The sequence below is a fragment of the Chaetura pelagica genome, unplaced genomic scaffold (assembly GCF_000747805.2).
Source record: "Chaetura pelagica isolate M959 unplaced genomic scaffold, ChaPel_1.0 scaffold2, whole genome shotgun sequence".
Classification (NCBI taxonomy): domain Eukaryota; kingdom Metazoa; phylum Chordata; class Aves; order Apodiformes; family Apodidae; genus Chaetura; species Chaetura pelagica.
In genome coordinates, this window is record NW_009952796.1 from 1,425,836 (window position 1) to 1,452,390 (window position 26,555).

At 40.1% G+C, this 26,555-nt stretch overlaps 1 protein-coding gene across 1 annotated transcript in view; it reads left to right on the forward strand.

The window, feature by feature from the left end:
• The first annotated feature begins 3,371 nt into the window (after positions 1 to 3,371).
• KCNK2 (potassium channel, subfamily K, member 2) overlaps positions 3,372 to 26,555 on the forward strand; it is a 74,665-nt gene continuing 51,481 nt past the window's right edge. Inside the window, exons 1-2 of the mRNA XM_009994734.1 lie at positions 3,372 to 3,677; positions 17,196 to 17,313. Coding sequence (XP_009993036.1) covers positions 3,489 to 3,677; positions 17,196 to 17,313 — 307 coding nt within the window. The 5' untranslated portion in view covers positions 3,372 to 3,488. The remainder of the gene's footprint in view (positions 3,678 to 17,195; positions 17,314 to 26,555) is intronic.

Here is a 26,555-nt window from a genome sequence, read left to right on the forward strand (position 1 = left end):
CAGGAAGAAGGATTCCTTACAGTCCTTCCCTGCTTCCCCACGGGGTCCCTCCCATGGCAGAGAGTCCTCCACGAACCTCTCCTTCATGAGTCCTTCCCACAAGGTCCAGAGCTGCTCCAGCCTGGGCTTCCCACAGAGTCACGGGCTGCTTTGGGAACAACCACCTCCCCTGGTGCTGGGGTCTTCCAAAGCTGTGCAATCGGAGTCCACGGGCAGCAAATCCACTGGCCACAACATCCAAGTCCAGTGGCCAAGTTCACCCCTCCTGGTGCCTTCAGGGAATGTCCCACCACATTCCTCCATGAGTGCAGGGGCACAGCTGCCATCTCGCCATGGGCTGCAGGGAAACTTCTGCTAGGGCACCTTAGCAGGTGGGGCTTCTCAGCTTCTTACTGGATCCAGTCCTGGAGCCCTTCCCCCACTACCAAAAACCCCACCAAACCGAACCAGAACACTGGTTCAGGGCGATGGGAAATGAGCTCCAGCTCAACCTGCAATAGGAGATGCAGCTTCCTGCCCTGTGCTGCATCTCATGGAGATGTGTGAACACACCAGGGAAGATTGCAGTGATTGGCGTCGCTGAAATTGGAGTCCTAAAGGAACTCAATAAGACACTCATTTGTATTATGTCACATTGATATGGAAGAGTGTTAAAATAAGTGACTTCTAAAGTGGTTGCTGATGGTGCTGCTGATTTGAGCAGGACTGAAGTCCATTAAACACCCCATGACTTTGGTCATCTTACAGGTACAGCCTCTGGCTTGAAATGCTTTTGAACAATGCCCGTTTGTTACAGTGAATAATTTTTTAAAGTGCTTGCAGACACTTTTTAGAGAGTGGTTGTGGGAGCAGTTTTTGGATTCTCTTGGTGAAGCCTCTTCTGTCTTTAGGCGAGTGTAGCAGTTCATCACTTCAGTGTGAACAACTGAACCACGGATAATGTCACAGGTGACAGATGACTGGGAAACGCGGGAATTAGCCCGTGGCAAAGATAACAATTATAATTTCAGGCTTTTTAGCGGCAGAAACCAGGGCTGAAGCAGCGTTTTTTTTTGATGTGTCCATCAGACTAAAATGGAAGGAGGCAGAGCGCTGGCAGTGCCTGCCATAGGAGAGCAGCTGCCATCCCTGACTCCTAGATCCCACCTAGTTAACTCCTTGCAGCAAAACACCGGGCTTGCAGAGCACACGCGTTAAAAACCAGGTCAGGCCGGGAAGGATGGACCCGCTTTGCCCAGAGCCCCGCACCTCTCCCTGGCCAGGGCTGAGGTCTCCCCGCTCATCCCTCAGCTCCGGCTGCCGCGGTGACAATTTCTCCTAGTTCAAAAGTTCAAGGGGAGGCTCTGGCGACGCGGTCGTGCCCGGGGCTGGAGCGGGGACCGCCGGCTGGGCTACCAGGAGCAGCACAGCAAATTCTACCTCTGATAAATTTACTCTTTTATTCTTCCTGCTTCTGTGCAAGTTAACATTATCTGGTTTAGGGATATTATGAAGTGTTTTTTGTGGCTTCCCTCTGGTTTCAGTAACAGGGTTTACATTATACAGGTGGAGACAAAAAGTCCTCTAAATGCCTATTCAGGCTGGCAGTGATCTAACATAGCTGGATAGTTACAATTCCTCTCTTCCAGACCCATCCATCATCCTCTTCTTCTCGCTCTGCTCCTTCCTTTCTTTGCCTCCTTTTATTTTTTTTATTTATTTTTATTTCTTTCTTTATTTTTTTTTTTAATTTTTTTTCTCTAAACCGTATCTCCCCGAGCCCTGAAAAAAATGCCTGCCCGTGGAGAGAGGAGAGGGCACCGGGTCGGTAAATAAGAAGTGAGTACGAGCACAATGGCGTGCCTCCCCTTTCCCAGCCCTGCGGATGCTGCATGCTCCCCTTCTCCCCCCCCTCACCCCGGGCGCGGGAGGGACCCCGGGATGCTCCCGGCGACACATCGGCCCGGCTCCCCTTTGTACCTTGCCTGGCTGCCTTCCCTTCTCTTCCCTCCCTTCCCAGCCCCTCTCCGCGCCCCGGCCCCGCCGCCTCGCCCTCCTCGCCGCTCCCCGGTCCGGAGCATCCCCCGCCGGCGGCCACGGCGGGTTGGCGCTGTCCCGGGCGGGCGGTGAGCTCGGCGAGGCCGGTGGGAGGGTGAGCGGCCCCGGCCGGGAGCCCTGCGGGTTCGGGGGGCAGCGACGGGAGAGGAGAAAGCGGTGGGGAAGGGGGTGCTCCTTGCCAGGGGGAGAGCGGGCGATGCCCGGCTGGCCCGCCGGGCGGGAGTGGGAGGTGTGCCCGCCTGGGGTGTGCGGGGTGCTCCTGTCCCCCCTCGGCGAGGGCGAGGGGCTGGTAGCCTCCCTCTTGTCCCCTTTTCCCGGCGCCGAGGTGTTTGCCTGAGCCCCGCGGGTGCACAGGAGTGGAGCCCGCCAAGTGCCACCAGCAGCCCTGCAAGGGGGACGTGTGCCACCTTCTCCACCTGGAGGAAGACTTTCCTCTGGGTTTAAATCCAGGCTTTCCCCACCGACGGCTGGACGCGGTGTACGCTGCCGTCCAAAATGCGCTTGTAATTCAAAACAATTTAAATATAGCTCGTGCGGTCCGCGGCTGCGGGCCGTCTTCCCACAGGGGACCTTTACCTGCACTTGACGTGGTGGGTTTTATTTCTGTGCCAGTGTAGTTGCTGGTAGTCACATGAGTTTATCGAGATGCTTGGTAACACGTTCAGCTGCTCTTTTCCTAACCCTAACCCCGGGGTTTTGTAGCTGTAAATAAAAATACACGCCTTACCAAACGGGTGTCTTTCCCAGTAAGTACCCACGTTTGACTGGTGTTTTCTGAAAGGTGTAATTGATAACACAATTAACGCTTGAAGGCCGGTATGATGAGCAAGGTGGTCTTTTTTAGGGTTGTGTCTGGGGAGTTTGGAAGTGATCACATAACTGTTCCCAGCATTTGTCAAAGAGCAGGAGAAAATAAGTGAGAGAAAAAAGGGGTTTGTATTTTTCCACTACCGCTGTCATGCTGAGGTACAACACAGCTGGAAAGCTGCTTAGCAGTGCTTAAGAGACCAATGAATGCAAAGAATCTCTACAGCACAATACCACCTTATACTAATTTAAATGCAAGACCTTAGGGGAAATCTATGCTTCTGAAATGATTTAGTATCAGAAGGGGACAGACTCTTATGGAAAATGTTGCAAATGTGTGTACAGTGGTTAATACTTCTCAGAGCAGCAGCTTCATTGTAATGTAGCATGAGGTTTACGCAAAAGGTTCAACAGTTTAAGAATTCCAGTTGGAAGCAACAGAATTTCTTTGATCTCTTGGCGAGAAGTTAAGGAAATCTGAGCAGCACTGTGAAAATTAACTTTCTTCTTCTGTTTTGCCAGTGGCGGCACCTGACTTGCTGGATCCCAAATCGGCCACTCAGAATTCCAAACCAAGATTATCATTTTCCACTAAACCTACTGTGCTCACTTCACGGGAGGAAAGTGATTCAGCTATTAATGTTATGAAATGGAAGACAGTCTCAACGATTTTCCTGGTGGTAGTTGTATACTTAATAATTGGAGCAACAGTATTTAAAGCCTTGGAGCAGCCTCATGAGACCTCCCAGAGAACCACCATTGTGATTCAGAAGCAGACGTTTGTATCTCAGCATTCCTGTGTGAATTCAACAGAGCTTGATGAACTGATTCAGGTAATCCATACCAAACCCTTGAAACCATGCCTTAGAGGAAAAAATTACATATGGCACCACTGCTGTGATAAAGGGGAGAAGCTTTATTAGCAAAGTTCTGTGTTGGCCAAGTGATGTAACAAGTGTTAAGACCAGAAGTTGAAATAGCATTTTCATTCTAAGCCTCATGGTTGAAAAGCTGTTGCTATTTTTAGGTTCAGTACACTTGGTAGACAGCCTTTGCACTGAAGCCTCCCATTATGCTAATTAAATGATTATTCATCAGCAATATATGTAATTAATAGTTCACAAAGGAATTGATACACTGATTGTGCCTTACTAGGTCTGTCAATACTTGAAATGCCTAATTCTGAGGAGGAAAATACACCATCTATTGCCTTAGAGGACTTGTGATTTACTGTGGTTACAACTAGCTTTTCCTCCAGCTCTATGTTGCTTCTTATTGATTTTATTTTATGTAGAGGAAAGTACCACAGACTTGCTATTTTGATCTTAAATCTGAATCTCCTCTGCTTCTTAAAGGCACATGCACAACTGATGCACATTGGTGTGTTCCTACTAACAAGACTTTACCCTTGCAGGTCATCTGCCTCAGACCATAAGAAATATTTCTTTGCACTGTCACAGAACTAGACTGAGAGCCTTATGAGGCCCTCTCTAGCATAAACCCTGTGTTCCCATGTTCTTATGAATATCCAGTGGCACTATAGGGAACAGCAGGGGGCTGCCAGTTTGGGGGGTGAGACCATGAACCGGGGGTCTGCAGTGAACAGCCAAGAGTTGACAAGGATTGACCCCTTCATTAACAGTAGCCACTCAACCATCTAGATCTGCAGAGCCTGAGATGTGACACTGGAGAGCAAGAGAGGGTGTTGGGCATCCAGACCCTAGCTAGCATGAGCTCTGGAGCGTGCAGCTGCATAGGTAGCAAAGCTTTCTGGAGGTGGCTTTTGACAGCAGGTCTGGCTGGGAGTTTAGAAGCTGAGTTTACTTCTCTAGACCAATCTGCCTTTAGCATCAGCATGGACACCTGTTTTAAGTGCAGAGCTCTGGTGTACCAAGTTATTTTTATTGCACGTGACTTCTGAATTTTACAGGCACGCTGGCCTTGTATTTTGTGATTTCTCCCCTGCCTTGTTGCTAAAATGTGTTCTAAAACTGCCACCCTTTAAATGACTGTTGGGCAGTTCTATCTCCATGTGTCCTGGCTTGGGCATGCCTCAGGAGCTACTGTCAATACAAATGTTGATGCTGTGTAAAAATGTTTCAGTGGTTTTACCAGCAGAATGTGAGATAATCTTTCAGAGAAATATACATGCACATTTTGATTAAAACAAGCTCTTGCGGGTAGTACAAATATCCCCATATGAAATTTTTAGCTCAAATCCTGTACTTGTGAAGATACAAATGGAAATTTAGGAGCAGTATTATCTTACATCATCTATGAGGTGGTCCTTTAGGCAAAAACTCTTGAAATTTGCTCTGGAGTATTTAGGTATTTTAGCATTTATACCCAGAAGCACAGATTGGCAATCAAAAACCACTAAATCAGCATTCAATGCCCGTTTGCTGTTCTGTATAAGTGACAGTTTCAGTACAATTATGAGAGCACAGATACCTGTATCAGCATTAGCTCCCATCTTCCCTAGCCATCGTGGCGTGACCAGAAAGACACAAGCTTGTGAAGCCCCTAGGGGGGTGACACAGCCTACCACAGCATGGGGATAAGGACTGGTTGTGGGAGGAGTTTACTCGGCTTGTTGTTGGGGTAAACGGAAAACTTAATTTCTCCTTGTTCCCTTCTGCTTCTCTGTGAAGAGGAACACCACAATGTGGAAGCAGAAATGTGCTGTTACACTCCTATTACAGGAGAGCTGAGGCATGGGGAGCCTGGTCCTACAGGTGCATGTGGGTGCCTTTCTTGATGCAGAATAAGTAGTTTAAGGGGCAAGAATTGACTTGCCCAAAGTAAAATAGGAAGTCAGTGGTAAAGCAGTGTCTCAAATACACTTTCCCAAGTCAAGGCTACTACCCAAACCAAGAGGTTATATTTCTTTCGTACTTACCACTTTGTCACAGAACCTAAATTACTGGAGTACATTTTGTCTCTCTGGGCTTATGCCTGACTGCTATTACAATGTAACACAGTGTTTCTTCAGTTTTTCTTGGATGTGTGTATGAATAAAAATAGTGTGTGTGAGGAAAAAGTATATGATATTTAAGAATTGCCTTGAACGCTATAAAACTGAAAATTAATACCTACTACTGTACCAGGAAGCTGGAATGATTAGTATGTGTGAAGAAAATTACAGAGCTTACGGACAGTAACGTCTTCTTTAATCAAGTATTTACCTTGAGTCAAACTATAATGAAATCCATTATAAACTTTTTCTTTTGAACTTAGTCTTCTGGGAACTGAGAAACTGATTTGGCTCTGGTTCATGCTAGTCATTGCTCAAGGTGCTTATCATGCTGGGCTTTTTCAATTGTCAAAACTTCTGCTCTGCCATTTAATCTTTACTCTGAAGCAGGCCGTCCAAGACTGTCCAATGTGGCTTAGTCAGGTGAGCAAATTAGAGAGACTAATTTGAGAGAACAAATTCAGGTAAAAAAAAAAAAAAAAGGTGTAAGTGGAATGAAAGCCCAGTTGGCTAGCACTCAGGGGCCATGTAGTTTCCATCACCTTTGCTAAAATCTTTCCTTTATCACAGAGCTGATTGCAACAGAGAGTTGTGTGTTTCTAAAACTGCACACAGTACAGGGAATTTTCCCTTCTTGTCTTCTCCATCCTTATTTTGTCTCACCAATCACCAAAATCCTTCCTGGCACAACAATATATCCTGTTGCCAACTTTTCAGCACACACAGCTTTATTCTCTGGGTTTCAAATTCCTGAAACTAGTTATTTTCACATAGATTGATTGCATGGCTCCTCTAGGTGTGCTCAGTGAGAATTATACTTTTGTAGACTTTATATATTTTATACACATGTGAAACATGGGACAATGGAGAGCTGCTATGCAGCACAGAAAATGTGGAAAGTTCATGAAATAGAGTGCTCTGACGGTCACAGCCAGGTAGCCTCAGCTATCTCAGAAAAATGACCTGGGTTTTCCTCATAACTTTTCAGCCCAGCCCAGCTGCATTATTCATGTGTTGACAAAGAGGTGGACTTCATGACCTTCTCCATCTCTGACTTCCATGGTCCAGTGTTGCAAATCTCTTTCAGTCTAAACCACTTCAGTTCCTTGTTGCCTTACTATAATAAAACATTCTTGCAACGAACAACAGCAGTGTATGACTGAGCCTTACTGCTAGGTATGTAGTTTTTTTGGTATTTCATGAGCAGTTTTATTTAGTACCATACTTAAAATGTACAAAAGTCACACGGCATATCTGTACACCCAGGAGGCCATTTTTTCCAGACAATTTCAATTCCTTTTGCTGTAGCCCGAAGCCAATATTTACAGCAATATTAAGTGGATCACCGTGTGCTATACAGAGTAGTGCTGAGGTGGGCCTTGCATAGCAATCAGTGGTGGTGTATCTACATCTACAACTGAAGAAATATCACAGTAGGGAAGTTTGTGAACATACAGGCACTACCTGGGTGAGTCTAATGAGAATACAACAGACCAGCAAGCTTTGCATGGTCTGATGTTAAACTTAATTTTTTAAAGTTTCAGTTGGAAGGTCTTGAAAAGATCACAGTTAGAAAGCATTGGTTTGGTGAAGGTCACATATAATATCTAATACATGATAAAGCTGTAGAAAGGAATGTGGCCAGGCTCTTTGCTACTATTTCTTATGGAAGAATAACTCTTTGACAAATCATCATGGATGGTGTTTTGATTTCTTTATCTATGCATGCTCTTAACTTGGCCCTGCCCTGCAGTGCAAAGTAACTGCCAGGTGACAGAACAAAAGAGTAAGTTTAGTTCAGACAGTGTGGATTTATGTCTATGTGACCAAATACATGAACCAAATCTTTATTTATACTAAGGATTTTTTACAGCTTGCATGGAACAGGTTTTTTCCCCAACACTGAGCTTTTTGGGCAGAAGCTGATAGAAAGCTGGGAATAATCCAGCTATACACACACAAATAACAACAAGCATTTAAGAATGAAAAAAATTTTCTCTAATTAAAGAACTTGTATGTGTAAGTATTTCAAGCTAGTTCTAGTTATCTCTAGTGTGTTGACTGTTCCCTATAGTAACCTGGCCTCTAAACATTTGAAAATGTTGGAGACAGTTTCTAAACTCAGATGCACAAAGTGTATTGCCAAGTAGTTTTTACCTAGAAAAATCTCTTGCTGTATTTATGCACCTGTGCATAATTACAAATATGGAGACCTTAAGTTACATTGTTGGTGTTGAAGTTGCGTACATGTCCTCCTGCAGTGCTGCACAGACATCAAATACATGCATATACCTTCATGACAGGTCTTGGGATTAAGAGTTTGTCTCTGGGGAGAGGTGAGCCTGCCTGAAAATTCTATCCCACAACTTTTCAAAATTGTCATTATTGTGGTTTCATTCACCTTGTTCCTCTCTACTGGGGAAATGAGTTTGCTTTCTGCTCCCCAGAACTCATGTTGTTCCTAAGAGGTAAGGATGTGACCAGTATTGCTTGTTGTGGGATGTCTTGGCAATGACAAACAAGTATTTTGTCCTCCCGCCAAAGAGAAAGCTGATTTAAAAAAAAGGAGAAGAGCTTTCTATGTAAATATCACCTAATTAGGTATCAATCAGCAGTTATTTATTTTGGTGTTGACCTGTATAAATATAAATGGAAAAAAAAGTTATTTTAATGCTCAAGCATGAAGGAATTGAATGCATTATTTTTGCATACAAAAAATGGAAATAAGAGAAATTTCAGTTATATTATTCTAAGTATCTAGAGTATCTTACCAAGCTGGTGTGTATTATTTTAGTTAGTGAGTTAATTCTGAAGCTTAATAAAGAGTTTTCAAGTAAAGGTGCACTGGAACTTAGTAACAGAACATTTCTGTTTCCTTTAGCAGAAACACCCTTTAAATATATTTAGAATCATAGAATCACAGAATCATAGAATGGTTAGGGTTGGAAGGGACCTTAAAGATCACTAGGTTCCAACCTTCCTGCTGTAAGCAGGGACAACCCACACTAGACCAGGCTGCACAAAGCCAGTATTTATTCTGAAAACCCGAACAAGTGGAAAAAATAATAATCACAATAAATAAGACATCCTTTTAATGTGTTGCAAGTGGTAATTTTTCTTTTATTAAGCCTTCATTTTGAAATCTGAACAAGTTTTCAGGGTGCTGCACCAAGCTGTCTTAGCAATAAAGGACTCTTGTAGAGTTTTAAGTTCAACCCCTTTCAGGGTACGTGAATTCCTCTGAAAAATGAATGCCCACAAAAATGTGCTTCCATTTAAAATAAACAACAACAAAAAAAGAATGAAGCACTAGGATTAGCTGCATTTGCCTTAATGCCACAAGTTGATCACTTTGTGTTCTGCCTGGGCTTGTGGTTAATAGGAGGAGAACAGCTCTCTGTGCTGGAGTCCACAGTCGTGTCCCATGCCTGTTTTCATCTTATATCTGCATCAGCTGCATTCTCCCTTTTCTTTCCATTCATCTCTTAGGCTGTGAATGAGACCAAAGAGTGTTTTCTTTTTATATCCCTTGAGGAAAAATATGTTGTTGCTGTTGTGTTTGTTGTGGTTTTGTTTTCTTTTGTTGCCTGGGTTTTTTTTTCTCTCTCTTGAGGAAAGCCTGGCACAGTTATGAATGACATAGGAGCAGCATTTCTTTCATCAAATTAGCATCACCAGAATGTCACCATGGCTTCTTATGTGACTAATTTCTTGTTATGTTATTTCATTTTAAAATATGTGTTTTCTGTGGCTTCATTTTTATAGTTCAAGGTAGCTAGCTACATTGAGTTGCACCTCTGCTAGTAGCTGATTTTGTGTCTTTTTCATAGGGCTTTTTACAATTTGCATTGTAGCTCCAAGAAACAAATTTTGTTACATCCTTAGAATATGTTTTATTTCAGCCAGATAAGCTCATTGAGCTGCAACCTCTCTGATTATGTACAAAACTGTTAAAATAAAGACATGTAAATCCTTCTTTCTCTCCCAGAGATTAGAAGGTATTTGAGCTTGCTCTGTAATTCTTGGAGATAATAAGTCACAGAGATGCAATGATCTTGTTTTCACACAAATCTCGAATTTATTTAGACAATTTTGAATATATTAGCTAAGCCCGTTAAGCTTGAATCAATTTTTTTCAATTCTTTTAGGCACAACATTTATGGACATCTCAGTCCTGTGAGCTATAGCTTTGGGGTCCTCTAAGCAGGACCTTTTTGAGGGAGTTTGAATGTACCAGTTTAAATCCTAAATATTCTTAGTCTCTCCCTTTTGCAGTTCCTTCCAGCCTCTCCAAAAGGAGGCAGGAACCATCCCATACCTGGATCCTAACCTGGAAGCAGTAGGTATTTATGCTTTGTAAACCTTAAAGCCTTGAAAAAAAAAAAAAAAAGGAAATAAAAGCAATAGATGCAGCAACATATTTTATTTGTTTATCTGAAGATCCAAAATATCCTTGCATCAGGTTTCTAATATACTGTCTGCATGTCTGACTTGAAGCTTGTGACGCATTGGAGATGCCGGTAGGAAGAGCTGCCTATTGGTGTTTTCAAAGCAACATGAATTGAATGACTTTTAAAGTAGATAAAACATGAAGTTCAAGAACTGCAGTTTTTGTTACCTTCTGCATATGCCTGTCCTTAGAAAGGTGTCTGCCTGTCAAAGCAGTCAAGCTTAGGAATTCTTAGCTTTAAGTGTACATGTAGTCCTTACTGGTACAGCAATGTCTTGTTTGTCTTTTCTTCTCACTGAGTCTGCAAGTCTAGTTTTCACCCTGCTATTTGCTTTCTCCTTCAATCCTGTCAGAAATAAACTCTCAGATGCTGTTATTTCCTTCCACAGTGAAGCCCCCCAAATTCTACCTGTATCACCACATCAGAGGAATATTTATTAAATGAACGATCTCTATGAAGGACCTTACCCAGACCTGTCATTCACACAGACACCCACTTGCTGTGGTGGCATTTTGGATTGGCTGCAGGAGCCCCTGTGTTGTGTGCATGCCTTGCTTAGAGTTGCTGTGGTTCCTGCTGTCCTCTACAGCCAGATCCCCTCTTCTGGCTCTGCACTTAACTCCTGGAGGGAGGGAATTTTTTGCCAAACTTTCTGTTGCTTGGGAGCTTTCCTTTCAACAAGAGGACAATTCCCTTTTCTGTAGTTATTTTCTGTGTGGTTGTTAAACCAAAAGGAATTTTTGTAAGCACACAGCCTTTATCCTTCACGAGCAAAAGAGAAATACAGACTTTTGAGAGAATAATAAATGAATTCAACTGCCCCTGCTACGTCATTCAAACAAGTTGGTTTCTAACTTTTTTTGTTGCTTGTAGTGGTGGGGCTCTTAGAGGATACCATTTACTTCACATGAACAGTTTTATAGGACCTAGAACCTAGCTAGCTTGAATGAATCTGAATGACAGCTTTTGTCTTAGAAGGGGTGGCAGGTATGACTCATGAGTAAGTTTTGCTGAGCAGCTGTCTGCATAATCCTTCAAGTCTTCAATCTCAAGAAGGAAAGAAAAGCCCTCTTCCCTGAATGTATATGTGTGTATATATATATATATATATATGCATGCACACACACAAAATCTATATACATAGTGTGTTTGTGATGCATATTTAGAAACAAATGTATTATGTTTCTACATATTTTTAGTTCAAATACATAGTGAACACAAGGTGAAAAGAGTTTTTCAGTTCTTCAGTATGTTGGGTACTAATCTCCAGTGCAGATTATTACAGTCTTAAATTATACAAGCTAAAAAGAAAAACATGGGAGTCACAGAATTAAAATACAAACATAATTGCAATCTCTTTCAATGGCAAGGCTCAAAAGCATGTGCTTTTGGAGGCTGGAGAGTTATTTGCTAAATGTTAAAAGCATCCTAGTGTGCCTCTGAACAAAGGACTAGGATTTCCATTCTTCGTAAACCAAAGCTGAAATATAAAGGCAGCACTCGTGCAGTAGTTGGGCCATATGAGATTTATCATTATACTGGAGAGTGAAAGAGTGCTTCTGTCAAATGGGAGCAAGACAGCAAAGGAAGAAATACAGGCTGAGAAATTAGTTCCCAGAAACTTTGAGACATATCTGACTTTTTGACATCACTTGTTAAATGATTGTCAGGAAGCACAAGCTGACTCCTGGCAAGCTGGGTAACGAAAGACTGCACGCTCTGTTTTATGAGAAGCATAATTTAAGGTGCTTCTATTTTAATCCTTGGATAGAAATGCTGGGAGTAGTGAAGTGTTGTGTTACATCATTCCATAAAAGTGACTGGAAGATGGTACAAAAACACATATGAAGAGCCTGGTGTGGAACAAGGAGATGACTACTAGGGCGACTGGCTTGACACACACGAATTTCTGCCTGATCCATGTGTGAGATAGTGGCAGACTACCAGAGGCTACTCTTCACTGTAACCTCTTTGTCCTGCTTCTGTGGTTCTGTGGACCCTTGCTCTTTGAATGTAGCTCTACTGCAAACAGGCTGCCTTTTGTTAGACATTACAGGCTGAGACAGTTGTAATGGTTCAGCCTAGAGAAGAGAAGGATCTGGGAAGACCTTGGGGCAGCCTGCCAGTACCTGGAGGGGGCCTGCAAGAAAGCTGGGGAGAGACTTTTTGCAAAGACGTACAGAGATAGGACAAGGGGTAATGTCTTTAAACTGGAAGAGTGTAGATTTAGATTAGACATTAAGAAGAAATTCTTCAGTGTAAGGGTGGTGAGACACTGGTGCAGGTTGCCCAAGGAAGTTGTGTATATCCTCTCCCTGCAAGTATTCAAGGCCAGGTTAAATGGGGCTTTGAGCAACCTAGTCTAGTGGGATGATCCCTGCTTATGCAGGGGGGTTGGAACTAGATGATCTCTAAGGTCCTTTCTAACCCAAACTGTTCTATGATTCTATGATTCCATGATTCTGTGATCTCCATTAACTCCTTGCAGGGTCAGAAGACCAGAGGCTGAAATCCCTTGACCTAGGAAGTCTTCTGTTTTCCCCAAAGGTCCATGCTGATTGAAAGGCTGTTCTATCTTTTGTTTTGACAGAAAAAAGTCACAAAATTAATTGTCCTAATCTACAAGGGTAGCTCAGCGTGACCTCTACAGAGATTTGCATGAACACAGGGATGTGATAATATTGCACAATGTATTTAGCAGAAGGAGTTTCTAAATTATACAGTAAATGGAAAAGCTGACATTAAATTAAAATGAGATTGTATATTGCCACTGTCCTTTCTCAGTGTTCTGGTTTAAGCAAAAAAATACAGCCTGAATGCAATGCTCATTGTGTCTGTGGAGCCTGGGTCCTGTTTTTGAAAGTAAAACAGGTCATGCCTGGACTATCCACTCTGGGCTCAAGTGTCTTTGCCTCTTTTCTCTGTTGCTGTACTAAATATGATTCCCAAATGCAGGTGTAAAGCCAGATAGTTTGGATGTACTACAAGTTAGGACTTGTTATCAGACACAACTCATGCCTATCCTAGGATACAGTACAGAACTAGCCTAAGAAATGTAACTTAAGAAATGGGAATTAAGTTCCTAACATTCTTAGATACTTGAAAATTTGATCTGAGTTCTTTATATTGTCAAAACCTTCCCCCACATTTTCACTATTATAAAGGTAATCACAGAAGACCAAATGGTGGAAAAGCTGTTACTTTTGCTGTAACCGTATCATATTATTTGTAAAGTCATTGCACACAGAGGTCTCCATGATTCTGGCTGTTTCAAGATTCAAAATGCCCAGAGTTACTTTTACTATTGTATAAGTTGGGAGAAGCTGAAAGGCTCAGGTGACAGAAGCTATGAAGGAAGGAAATAATGACATGCCAAACTTGTGACAAATACAGTTGTGTTTGCTCTAGTAGTAAGACCACAGTCAAGAAAAAGAAGACAGAGACTAAAGTGGCAGAGAAAATAAGACCTTACAGCACTTCCAATGAGTAGCATGCTATTTGAACACTGAGGGCAAGATCCGGGTCCTTAGTGAAGTTAATGGAAACCAGCAGCATGAACCTGCATTTTTATTCCGGGTTAAAGAAATATTAATATCCAATATTCCAAGTAACTTTGTCCAGTGCATGTAATCAGAAAGAAGATGCTCTCCTGATGTATGTTAGGAGTTATATATTATTTTATTTTAAAATTGTGCTTGGGAATAGTCTTAGGTGAGTATCTGCCCATAGACACTGAACAGACTAAGAAAAAAATACATCCTCTGATCCAAATAACAAAATGCAGCTGCCCCTCCCATAAAATCTGCAGGCAACATTAAAAGACTTTATGAGACAGCAGTATTGATTTCAGTAAATGGCAACCATACCTGTCATCCTTCTTAGTAAGGAAGACTCTTACAGAAGACTCAAAAGGAGTTTAATGCTGCAGCTCTGTTGTTATTTAAGGCTGGCTTCTCCCACACATGGGAAGAGGGCAGGAGAAAGTCTAATAGCTCGTGTTTGAAAACCTAGTAACTGAGCAATGAAGAAGTCATCATCTGGCCCTTTATGACTAGAACTATGTTTAAAACAATTGATAAGATAAATCAGTAAAGGTACAAGGAAAGTCAATGAGAAATACTGGCAATAAAAAATTACTTATATACAATATTCAACAGATCTATTTAAATAGGTAAGTATATTATTTAATAAGAAATAGTGTTTAATTTGGAAAAAAGAGGTACCTGATGGGTCTTTAAGAGAATTAATTTCTTGAAGGAGACAGGTAAGAAATGGCTATTCATGTCTTTCTCATAATATAAGAACTTACAAAACTACTTTGAAGCATATAAAAATCTCAAAAGTGAAATACTTTTAAAATGAGCCACAAGTAAATTGCAGAACTTACTGACACGGAATGACTTGGCTCCCAAAATACAAGTGTACTCCAAAAGTAGTTAGATAAATTAATGGTAAAATGATCTACCCAAACCAGTCTGAACACCATGATGCAGATGAAGCCTCCCACTCAGAAAGTCCCTCTGTGTCAGAAGCTATGAGGATGTTAGGAAGAGAAAGCATCACTTGCCTGCTTGCCCTGGTTCTTTTCCTAATTAGCAGCTGGCTAAAATGAGTGGCATAATGACAGTGGGTGTCTTTTGTAGCCATCTGTTGTGCTTGGAAGTGACCCAACAGTTCACTGCCTTAAGCTGTGTATTTTTTTCTTGGAAATGTGCAGGTACAGTATAGTGCAGTTAGGAAATGCACAGCGTTAGTGGATCATCAAGCAGTTTAGACTGACATACCTTTCATAGAAAAGGCATTGAGGTAGCATGGCTTCAAAAATGTGTAGTGATGATATAAAGCTCAGAAAGCATTTTACATCTGGATCTGTATAAAACTTGGTCTTACTAGACTACTTAAACAGGTGCGTTGCTCTGGGTAGTGCATTCATCCAGTACAATAAACTGTAATAAAACATGAACAGTCCCATAAAATTATATTGATCCAGTGATTTACCATATGATGGCCTCACTGGAGACTGTTCCCATCTGCAGGTACAAGGACTTGTGATGAAAGTTCTTACTCTACTGAAATGAAATGGTACTCAAAATGTGTTCAGTAGGCTTTATAAGGCAACACACCGGGGTTTACGAGTCAAAGGAATATCTGTATTGGATAAATTAAAAAATCAATACAAGGGAGGTTTTTACATCCTGCTTAGTCTGAGGTGCCCCTCCCTAGAGTAAACACCTGTCAGTGTCAGGACTGCTGTATGTACTGTTGCCAAGTTGTATGTAGTGTACAAACCTAGTAGAAGAAGCTTTATTCTTCCAACCCAAAGGAAAATTAAATTCTCTTTCCCCCTCCTTTCTTCTTCCTCAGTAGGACTGAAAATTCCACATCTTTGATATTTGCTGTTCTGTTGTGTTGTTTCTTTTTTAAAAAAAAACAAACAACAGTTGAAGGTATAGAAGATAAAACAGTGTAAGCACATATATGAAGATACTCCAGCTGGCTTTCTGTTGAGACCCTTAAATGTTGAAAATGGCTTAGGTGTGGCAGCAAGATCTCTGTGGCTGTGGAGGGGCAGCTGTGAACTTTAAAATGGCTACTTTGTGCATCTGAGCTTTGAAAATGACAAACAGGAAATGGTGGATGTAAATTGAGATCCTGTCATGAGAAATCGATTGCTTGGTTAATCCAGCATTGGTATTTTGTCATTCCTGTCCAGATGAACTGACCTCTATGGGCACTATTTAGAAACAAAAATGTTTTCATTTGCAAATTATCAATGGTGCGTTTTGGGATTGAGAAAATTGTTGCTGCTGCACAACACTGTTCCTCTGCAACAGACTGCCCACATAAAAAAGCCTTCTGGTCTGCCCTGTTGCTGAATATCTTGAAGTGCATAATCCTTGTTGGACAACTTGCCAAGTAGAAACGATTAGTTAGTTAAAATGTTCATTTTAGCTTTGTGGTACTGTGTCCTCTATTGCTCTTTTGTTAAACATCAATTATTATTATTGTAAGGATCATGTATATGGAGTAAGTCCTGTTTCAAATTTTCAGAATGAAATGGTAGCTTACATTCCTTAAAATATGTATTACAAGTTTAAGAATACTTTTTCTTGATGTGTACTTTTTAACTGAAATACTTCATATATCTGCAATAGAGATAAAACTAAACAGGAATATTTTTTGTGGCAAGAATTTACAGTAGGTGACATTATTGAAGTAGGAAAATGTTTCGTATTTCTTAACATTATAAAAATGTCACTTAGTGGCTAGCTTGTTCATATTAGGTGCTAGAACTGAATTTTCCAAAAATGATGTATATGAAGTATATAGTCATATAAACTTAGATACATTTTATATTTGACTCTGATTTTTTTATTGATATAGTCAAAAGTTTTATAACCATAAGTGTACTTGTTAATCTTTAACTACTGAATTACCTGTTCTACAAAAGTGTTTTAATTAATTGGAGTTGATTTGATCCAAAACATGATGGGCATTTTTTCTTGGAGTTTTAAAATGACTGTGTTCTAAGAAGTACATTTGCTTGCCTGACTCAATAGAGGAATATATTTGAAAACTTTCACTGTAAATATTTTTCTAATGCATATTTTTCTTCACCAAATAGTTGGAACTGTTAAAATCACTGTGTTTGTCATCTCTCTAAGGTGATGCTGTTACTGATATTATGGATTTTGGATTCTCCTTAATGGTATGGTGTTTACAGATCTGCTGACTGCTGAAGTGCTTGGGGTGTCTGCTGAAGATTAAAATGTAGCCTAACTGAATCACAAAGCTTGAGCAAAGCAACACTGATCCTTTTCTGGTTTATTGCTTGGATTAAATAAGTAATTTAATAAATTTACTGTGCAATGTATATTAATATAATTGTTTTATGAATATTGACAAAAATCTTTTTAAACTTGCAGCAAGTAGTGGCAGCAATAAATGCAGGAATCATACCTTTAGGAAACACATCTACTCAGATCAGTCACTGGGATTTGGGAAGTTCCTTCTTCTTTGCTGGCACTGTTATTACCACCATAGGTAGGACACAGCTTATTATTTTTTCATAGTAAATGGGCTGAAAATTTTTATTTCCACTGTATGTATGTATTTGCTGATGGTAAATTTCCCAAATCTTCTGGTTTAAAGTAGAGAGCTGTTTTTTAGCTGCATGGGCAGAAGTAAGGATCCCTAGCTGAGCAAATTATTTTTCTGAAGAAGAAAAATGTTGCTGTATGTTTTTGCAAGGTGACTAGAAGAGATTGTAGAAACATTTTCCGGGGGGAATTTGGTCAACTGTGTAATCACAAGTGTTAAATAGGGCATGATTTAAAGCATACATGCATTAAACCTTGACTGAGATGTATGGAATTTCAAGTCTGTATAATCCCATTCCATATCGTTGTCTTCTCTAAATTCTGAGAAAGATGAGAACATGGTAAATATTCAATTCAGCTTCAGGTTACGAGCATTGCATTGATAGGCAGATTCACCTTCAAACACTTACTTTGAGGCTTATGTTGCATTCAGAGTAGTTCAAAGCCATACGGTGATTTTATTTGTGCCCACAAGCTCAGGGAGTTTTCTGGTTCCTTCCTGCATTTGAGAACCATTGCTCCTCTGAGCAGCTATGAATTTATTTGATCTTTCAGTTTCTTCCCATGGTGAACAGTTCAAAGATGTAGTGTAGCACACAGATGATAGAAGGGGCATCCACAAAGATGGCTGGAAATTTGAAGAAAAAATCAAATAAGAAAAATTTAAGACCTATATTAGGAGAGTAATTTATAAGGAATTGTAGCAGTGTTAAAATAATTATCTCTACGTAAAGTTTATATGCATACTGTGATGGAAGAGGATACTCTTTTCAAGTGTTGTATGTACCTTTGTTCTTTCTTTACATAGAAGAGCATGAGTACTGTATTTTTTGTGTGCTTTTGTATATATGTATATATATATGTAAATATTACATCTATGTATAATATTTTTTCACATCTAGAATAGCTGAAACACAGCTTTAGTGAAAACAAAGTGAAACTTTTACCTTTCCAAGGTTAATAGCAAATTTAATGATTTTATATTAGTAGATCCACAGGTTAATAAAAGTATGGAAAAATATAGTTTTAGCAGATCATGACCAAGAAAAGCAAGAACCTTGAAAGGGTAGCTTCATGATCATTCTTATGTTACCCTGTTCTGACAGCACTAAACTTTATGTTGTAAGTATCCATGGTCCTGTAGAAAGTGCTTAGTATTTGTTCCAGTTCCAAAAAAGGATAGAAGTTAACATACGAAAACCATTTAAGGAATTAAATGATTCAGAGATTGTTTAAAAGCCATGGAAAATTTTGTTTCACTCTTTTGTTTCTAAGTAAAACTAAGGCTTTTATAAGTAAGAATGTTTCCTGATTTAATTTATTGACTTGATTCAACTGAAACATGCATGAGTCCTGCTTAGAAGAGAGAGGGATCTGCAAAGGCATCCAGGCCATAGATCAGCTGTCCTCAAGAGGCAAGATAACCCAATAGGAAATACATTTGAAAATTAATATTTCAGGTCACTTCTGCAAAGCAGAGTCATCAGAATCAGGTTAGACTAGGCAACTGTAAATATTTTATTTCAGGTCTTGTGATAGAAAACTCAGAAAATGTAGGAAAAAAACCATATCAAACTCTTGTTGAATGTTTTGGCTTTGGGGTAACCGCTTTTCATCAGAGACCCCAGCTGCAGTTTTGAGCTTTGTTTACATGAAAGCCTTAGTGTGGTTGATGTTCTCTTACTGCTGAGAACCATCTTTCCAGTGGTTCACAGGGCTTGCAGTGTGACAGCAACTGGAGCTGTCATGAAGAGCCCTTGGAAGTTATGACTTTTCCAGGAAAATGGTGACAAGTGTTAATGTTATGCACTGTCAGCAAGTTTGCTGATGACACAAAAAAGACTGTGCTGCCATTCAGCGAGACCTAGACAGGCTGGAGAGCTGGGGGGGGAGAAACTTGATGAAATTCAACAACAGCAAGTGTAGAGTCTTGCATCTGGGGAAGAACAACCCCATGTACCAGTACAGGTTGGGGGCTGAACTGCTGGAGAGCAGTCTAGGTGAAAGGGACCTGGGGGTCCTGGTGAACAGGAGGATGACCATGAGCCAGCAATGTGCCCTTGTGGCCAAGAAGACCAATGGCATCCTGGGGTGTATTAAAAAGGGTGTGGCTAGTAGGTCAAGACAGATTCTCCTCCCTCTCTATTCTGCCCTCGTGAGGCTGCATCTGTGTCCAGTTCTGGGCCCCTCAGTTCAAGAAGAACAAGGAACTGCTTGAAAGAGTCCAACACAGAGCCACAAAAAAGCTTAAGAGGGTGGAATATCTCCCTTATGAGGAAAGGCTGAGGGAGCTGGGTCTCTTCAGCTTGGAGGAGACTGAGGGGTGACCTCATTGATGTTTATAAAGAGTGAGTGTCAGGAGGATGGAACCAGTCTCTTCTCAGTGATGTCCAATGATAGGACAAGGGGCAGTGAGTGCAAGCTGGAGCATAGGAGGTTCCTTCCATAGGAAGTTTCCTATAGGGAAGGACTTTTTTACTGTGAATGTGACAGAGCCCTGGAACAGGCTCCCCAGAGAAGCTGTGGAGTCTCCTTCTCTGGAGACATTCAAAACCCGCCTGGACGTTCCTGTATGATCTACTCTAAGGGATCCTGCTCTGGCAGGGGGTTTGGACTAGATGATCTTTCACGGTCCCTTCCAACTCCTAATACTCTGTGTCTGTGATTTTGTTGAGCGTGCTTTCCCTTATTTTTTATAGTATTACATGTAATCAAGTGATTTTGTGTCCAGAGCAGTATTCTTTCATATATGAGTAACCTTATGAAAATGAAGGCATTCCTTCCAATTAGAGGGCAGATGGCTATCATGTAACTTGATATTTTAATTTCTCAAGAGACTAAAAATGCAGTTTATGAGCATCTCCAGAGAGTTGCCATAGTTTCAGCCAAACACTACAAATACTGTGGACAAAGACAGGCCCTTACATTCATAAAACAACTTTACAGAAATAACTTGTAAAAGTGAGTTTATAAAGATGAATAAGATTTATAAATATTATGTCCTTTACACTGTACACCTTAAGAAGTACTTGAATAGAAGTAAAAAGGATTACCATCATTTAGAGAAAATGATAGCTTTCCAGTGTTGAAGCAGATTCTGTAGCTTTCCAAATATTTTTTTTACTATGATTTTATCTTGTCATTTAGCCCACACTCCTCTTGCTGCTATGTCAGAATCCAAGAAATTCAAATGGAGCCAAGAGTTTATTTACGGATAATCTTTCCTAAACCTTTCTTTAATGACAGTAGTGCTTGCTTCCCAAAGGTATTTTGTTCCTGCAGGCAGGGGATAATAATTTTAAAAAGCCTTTAGCATTTTCTTAAGCAATAAGTTATTACAGTTACTTTTATTATTATATCACCGTAGTGATGGACATTTAAGCAAAAAATATTGACTGTGTATTTTGGTGGCTATTGGCAGCAGTCCAGAAGCATCTGTAGTTTCTTACCGTTCTGGGTCTCCTGAAGGCTGCTGAAAGGCTCTGTGATAGGTTATGTGAATCTAGTGAGCTTCAAAGCCTGCTAGCAAAACCAGAGATAACACTAGAGAAAGCATGGCTTGATATTTCTGCAACATTTTAAAACATTCTTTTATAACCCTTCATGTTATCCAATAATGTTACAGTTCATATTATAAGATGAATAAATTACATTTTAATAGAACATAATCTATCATATGGCTGTCAGATCTTTCCTAAGAAGTGGACTTAGTTGAGAGGTCAGGGTCAAAACAATTTCACAAGATCCTGTGGGCTTTTTTCCCATATCTGAGCAGGTTAGTTTTGGCTTTGCACTTACTACTTACTGTGCAGGAGCATAAAACATTTCAGGAAGGAACATCACTGGTTGCAGGTTTGGCTTCCTTAATTAGGTGTTCTAATTTGTAGAAATGTTTCTAGAGCAAACACTCATCTCAACAAACATGGAAGTGCATGATGACTCTTTGTGTATGGGCAGTTTCAGACAGCCCTTAAGAGGGAAAAGGGTATCCAGGGGGAAATGGGAATGCAAAAGTTGTCCATGAAAAATATGATTGCATTGTTCCCTGGGATACTGTGCATGCTGCAAAGCACAAAAGATACTCTGCTTTTCTACCTGAAATGTCATTATCTGGTCAGTCCTGTTTTAAGACCACGTATCCAAAGAAAAGGAAAAAGACACTTGAGAAGAAAAGCAAGCAAAAATACTAACTCGATCATAAAGATGGAGATAGTGCTGAGGAAGAGGGGAAATAATCTTTATGTCAAATCTTTTTATTCTGAGAGCTCACTGTTGGAACTTTGCATGTTTGTTTTTTTTTTTCCTCTATATAATTTCCTTCAACAGGTAGCTTAACTCAGAAATGGGCATGCACACACAGCCTGTGCAGACCCTGCTTCCCCAGAACCAACTTATATTTTAGGGCCTCAGAAATTTTTATATTGGCAGCAGGGTAGGAAAGGAGACAAGTCTTACTGCAAGCTTGAGACCATTATCTAGAAAAATGGAAAAACAAAGGAGACAGGCCAAGGCCTTGATCTTTGCAGCTGTTTTCCTAAATGAGTGCTGTCTTAGGACATAAAAAATATAGTGTCAACTGTAGCATCAGAAACTGTCATGAAAACCTCTGCTAGGCTCCTACAGATCTTAACCTGAAATAGGTGATTTATTTCTCCTACTCCAGCCAGTCTGTAACAGCTTTTTCAAGCATTGCAAATAGACGTATAGTGGAAAGGGTGCTCTGGGAAGATGGAGTATCTTGGGTAACAGTTGTGAGCATGTTGGGAATGCCAGCAACCTTGCTACTAGCTGTGGTTTGCCAGAACTCATCCTTTCAAACAGCCACGTCTACACAGGGGTGGGTGGCTCACAGAGCTCCGTTAATACCTTAGCACTTGAGGCTACTTTGCAGTCATGTTGTACAAATCCAGTAGTTGCTAGTAACTGTGTCTAAGAATCAAAGGAAGAACTCATAATTTCTTTTTGTCTTTTTCTATTTCTTATCACCAGCCTCTGATATTTGAACCCAAACTTCTCATATGCACTGGAAACAACCTCTTAAGAAAGAGGTTAACTCATGACCAAAGTCTTTAACTTAGCTTAATGCAGTTAGCTATGGTAATACAGTTATGTTCCTTGGGCCCAAAAGCCTAGCAACCCTTATTAAAGAGTACAGAGGAATGTGAAGTGCTTTTTAAAACAGAAACGAATTGTAGATATTTATATTTTAGGGAGCAGTTGTGAATAGCAAGCAGCTAATATTCTGAAAAAAATGTTAATACTTTTTACTAGAAATCTGAGCTTGATTTGTCAGTTTTAGAGTTGCAGTTAGTTATGTAGCTGCACATGCGATTTAACTATAAGGAATATGCCTTTCTGCCATTTTCCCATTGCATGGACACAAGCTTTTCTTGTGAAGGCAGGGCATTTAAAAAAGTCATATTACATTGCTTACTGTTTTGAAGCAATAATAAAAACCTGCTGCTAAATCTGTCCCTTCTGGCATCATTTCACTGCGGTTTTGAAATACAAAGTAACGGAATCATGTCTCGGTAACTAAAATACTGAAAATATGTTTGATTTTATAAAAATACAAATATTGTTAATAATCACGTCTTACTATTTCATCAGATAATAATAAAGATTAAAAAATTGCAAATTATGATGAGAAATTTATTCTCTTAGTTCAGAAAATAAAGAAGCATTACAGATTTGTGTTAGAATAGTTTTCTTGTATTTGTTTCTTTGTGACTCCAAAGAAGAAACAGAGCTATCAAGGATAAGCATAGGAATTTCACTTGAAAAGATTACTCCAGTTTGCTCATCAGAGTATAAATGCAGGGATTTCTATTTGTGTATTTGGAAAGGGAGACAGAAGAAGCAATCAAAAGTCAGTGCAGTGCAAATGCTGAAGTGATTGAGGCAGAGGTTGGTGAAAAACTGCTAAAGGTGAAAAACCTGAAATAGATTTGACTGAACAGTATTCTGGTATTTTCTGGTATTTCTGGAATTTCCTCCACCATATCAGTATTCAAATATGCATTTGGGACTATGACTTAAATGGACTTGACTGCATGGTGGACATTGGAGTCCGGCTTCTGAGGACTGGTTTCTTTCAAGGCTTCTCAACTTGAAACAATCTTCTTTGGTTCCCTTTCCAAAGCAACAGGTAAAGTTTCATTAAGGCGAGGTCATGGATCTTATCCTCCCCTAGTAACTTGGATGTATGTGTCCAGCTTCTAGCAGGGGTATATGTGTGGCAATGCTGAGTATAACCAGTTGATAAGAGCAGCTGCAGAGTTAATTCAGAAAAAAAGTGGTTAAGAATTCTGATCTGTGAAAATGAAGTAGTGAGAGATAGACTAAAGAGGTCACTGAGGAATGAGGTGGAAATGCCCCTTCTATCTCTTACTCTGCAGAGAATTCCACCAAAAACTGCTGCTGTCTCACCATTACTTCATATTGACTCTCAAAGTGTGTTAAATATGTATATCTCATCTGAGAAAGTGTCAACAGAAGCACTATTTTGCTTGAAAAAAGCCCCCTGAGATCTCTTCAGAATTCAATCTCTCCTCTAGGTTACTGTTGTGCTTACTTTTCCTTCCCCTTGCTGCTGTTTTTAATGGAAAATGTTAGAGCTAAAATAGCTTTTTAGTCTCTATTTGTTCCATTCTAATTTATCTCCTGTGCTTTGTTTGTTGTCCCTGTGAAAAAGTGTCTGAATTTAACCCAGTTATTGGCTGTTGACAAATAGTTGTTTGCTCATGCCCTGGAGAGACCTATTAGGATTTGGCAATGAAATTCTCCAAATCTTTCATCTGAACCAAACATACTCTCTCCCAGGACACTAGTGACTAAACAAGATTTCCTCTGTAATTATTTCTCCCAGGGACAGTGAGTAGAGAGTGTATTACCACTATGCCCTCAATTTTCTCCTTCATTTGCTCAGGCCAGGAGAAAGAGGGCTTATCTGACTCAAATGCTGAGCAAATAATATGTGGACTGTACAAGGTTCAGAAGTAATAATTAGGATAAGACTGCTGGGAGCAAGGGAACCTTGAACACTGGTGGAGGAAGGACCATGGGTGAAGAGTTGAAAGGAAATTATATTAGATGAAGAACTCAGTTAGAGACATGAAGGGCTTGTGTATTAGAAAAATTGAATTAAATTGAAGGAGCAAATCAGGGAAAAGAAATTGACTCTCGCTGACCAAAATGACTGAGAATAAGAGGAGAGGACCACTTTTTTCCTGCACATGCCAGAATACTCAACAATGCTACGGGCTCTGAAATTGAAGCAGTGCAATTTTTTTGGGATGACACACAGCTTTAATTACACAGTGAAATGCTGATTTTTCTACCGGCCCCGTTTTGATAGACAGGTACCTGACATGCATGTATATGGTAAATTGCTAGCACTTGCATGTTTTGTGGGCCATGTTCATAACAGAAGGGATCTGATATTTCTGGTGATATTGTTACTATAAATTATTAGCTACTTTAGAAAGGCTTAGGGTGGTGTAACCTCTTAGTAGTGTGGATGTACAAGGGAGTTTTTTTGTGGACCTCGTTAGTTCTGAATTCTGGAGGAGGAACTTGGCAATGAATGTTATAAAGGGACCCTGTCTCTTTAGAGAAGGTGATGACATCACTGACATTTCATATCAATTTTATGTCTTTTTTGCACTGTTTTTTTGTTTTGTTTTGTACTATTTTTTGGTCTTTTAATCCCGATTCAGAGTCCTGCCACCTACTTACTTTGGAACTCTGAGTGCCCAATTTGTCTATATTCTGGAATAAATCTTCTGACCACTGGGAATGTTTTTCAAAATATATGCTTTTTAATTTAAAATTGTTTTTATCAAAAAAGCCTTTTAAGTTTAATTGATAAGCTTCCTGCTAGGCAGCACTGATGGTTTTATTTTGCTGGAGTGTCTGTTTATTGCTGGATCTTGCAAAGCAAGGAGAAAGGTGCTGCTGTTTTTGTGGTTAGATGTGCTTGCACATTCTGACCTTTTCATCTTCTTTTTGCTCAAAACCAGCAAAAAGTTGTGTTAAAACACATCTCAAGGTAGGCAGCTTTCCATCACTCTTTTTTACCTTCTGTAATTACAGACTACGCTTAACACAGTTCTGAGGTCTTGTTGTGGAGAGAAAATCTCAATTCGTCAGTTGTGAGAGAGTTCCAAATTTACACTGCTAATGAGCACTGAAATGTTCACAGTTTACTCTTTTAAAGCTTGTGTGCTAATAGAACTGGATTTTGTTTTCTTTATTCAGATTTCTCATCACCAGCTGATCAGGATAGGGTTTCTGAGCCTCCCAATTCTGTCTATTTTAATTTCCCAGTTATAAAAGCTTGTTGTTATCAATAAAAAAAAGGCTACCAGGAAGAATTGCTGAATGTGGTTACACTGTTTGCTAGGGTGAATGAAATTATTTCCTGCTTCCCTTTTTGTTTATTTTCCTAATTGCATCAGGAGTGATGCAACCAACCATGAGAACCTCAAATCCTATAAGCAAACAGAGTCACAGGAGTTTGGAAAATACAGAGAAAAAAGAGAATGTTTTGTTTCTAGTAAACAAGAAGTAACAAAATTAGAGTCACTGAGTATATAGGATTTAGAAGGCAAAATAAAAGCACCTGTGTGCAGTATGTATATCCCATCAGGATGAACTGTTGGTAGGCTCCCCTTTGACAATGTTAAGCTGTTGACTATTGTGTTCTGCTTTATTCACATCTGTTTGCACTTACTGTGTAGTTGAGCTGCTAAACAGGACCAGCTTTTAAAAAGGGAATGGCAGCCATAATCAATGCCAGATTTTTTATTACTATTACTAATTATCTAACACTAGTCTGTTGGGCTGTAGTCTCATTTGAAAGTGAAGCTGACCATTTCAGCTGGTGTTTCTGTCTTCTGATCACTTCAGGAAGTAAGGCAATTTTTAAGGTGCCCTTAGCACAAGTTCTGGGTTCTGATGATCTCTTGAGCAGGTTTGCAAATCTGTCCACATTGTTTTATACCAGGTAAGAACCTACCTAATATAAATCCCACTCTTTGCCTATCACAGTGACCTGAATATGGAATGAGGTGTTTTTTTCTCCCTGGAAACTGAAGATCTGAAGAAACTTGCTTGTGTTGTATTGAAGCTTGTTTGTGTTGTATTGAAGCACAGCAACTTTACATCTGTTCACCAGTCCCAGGA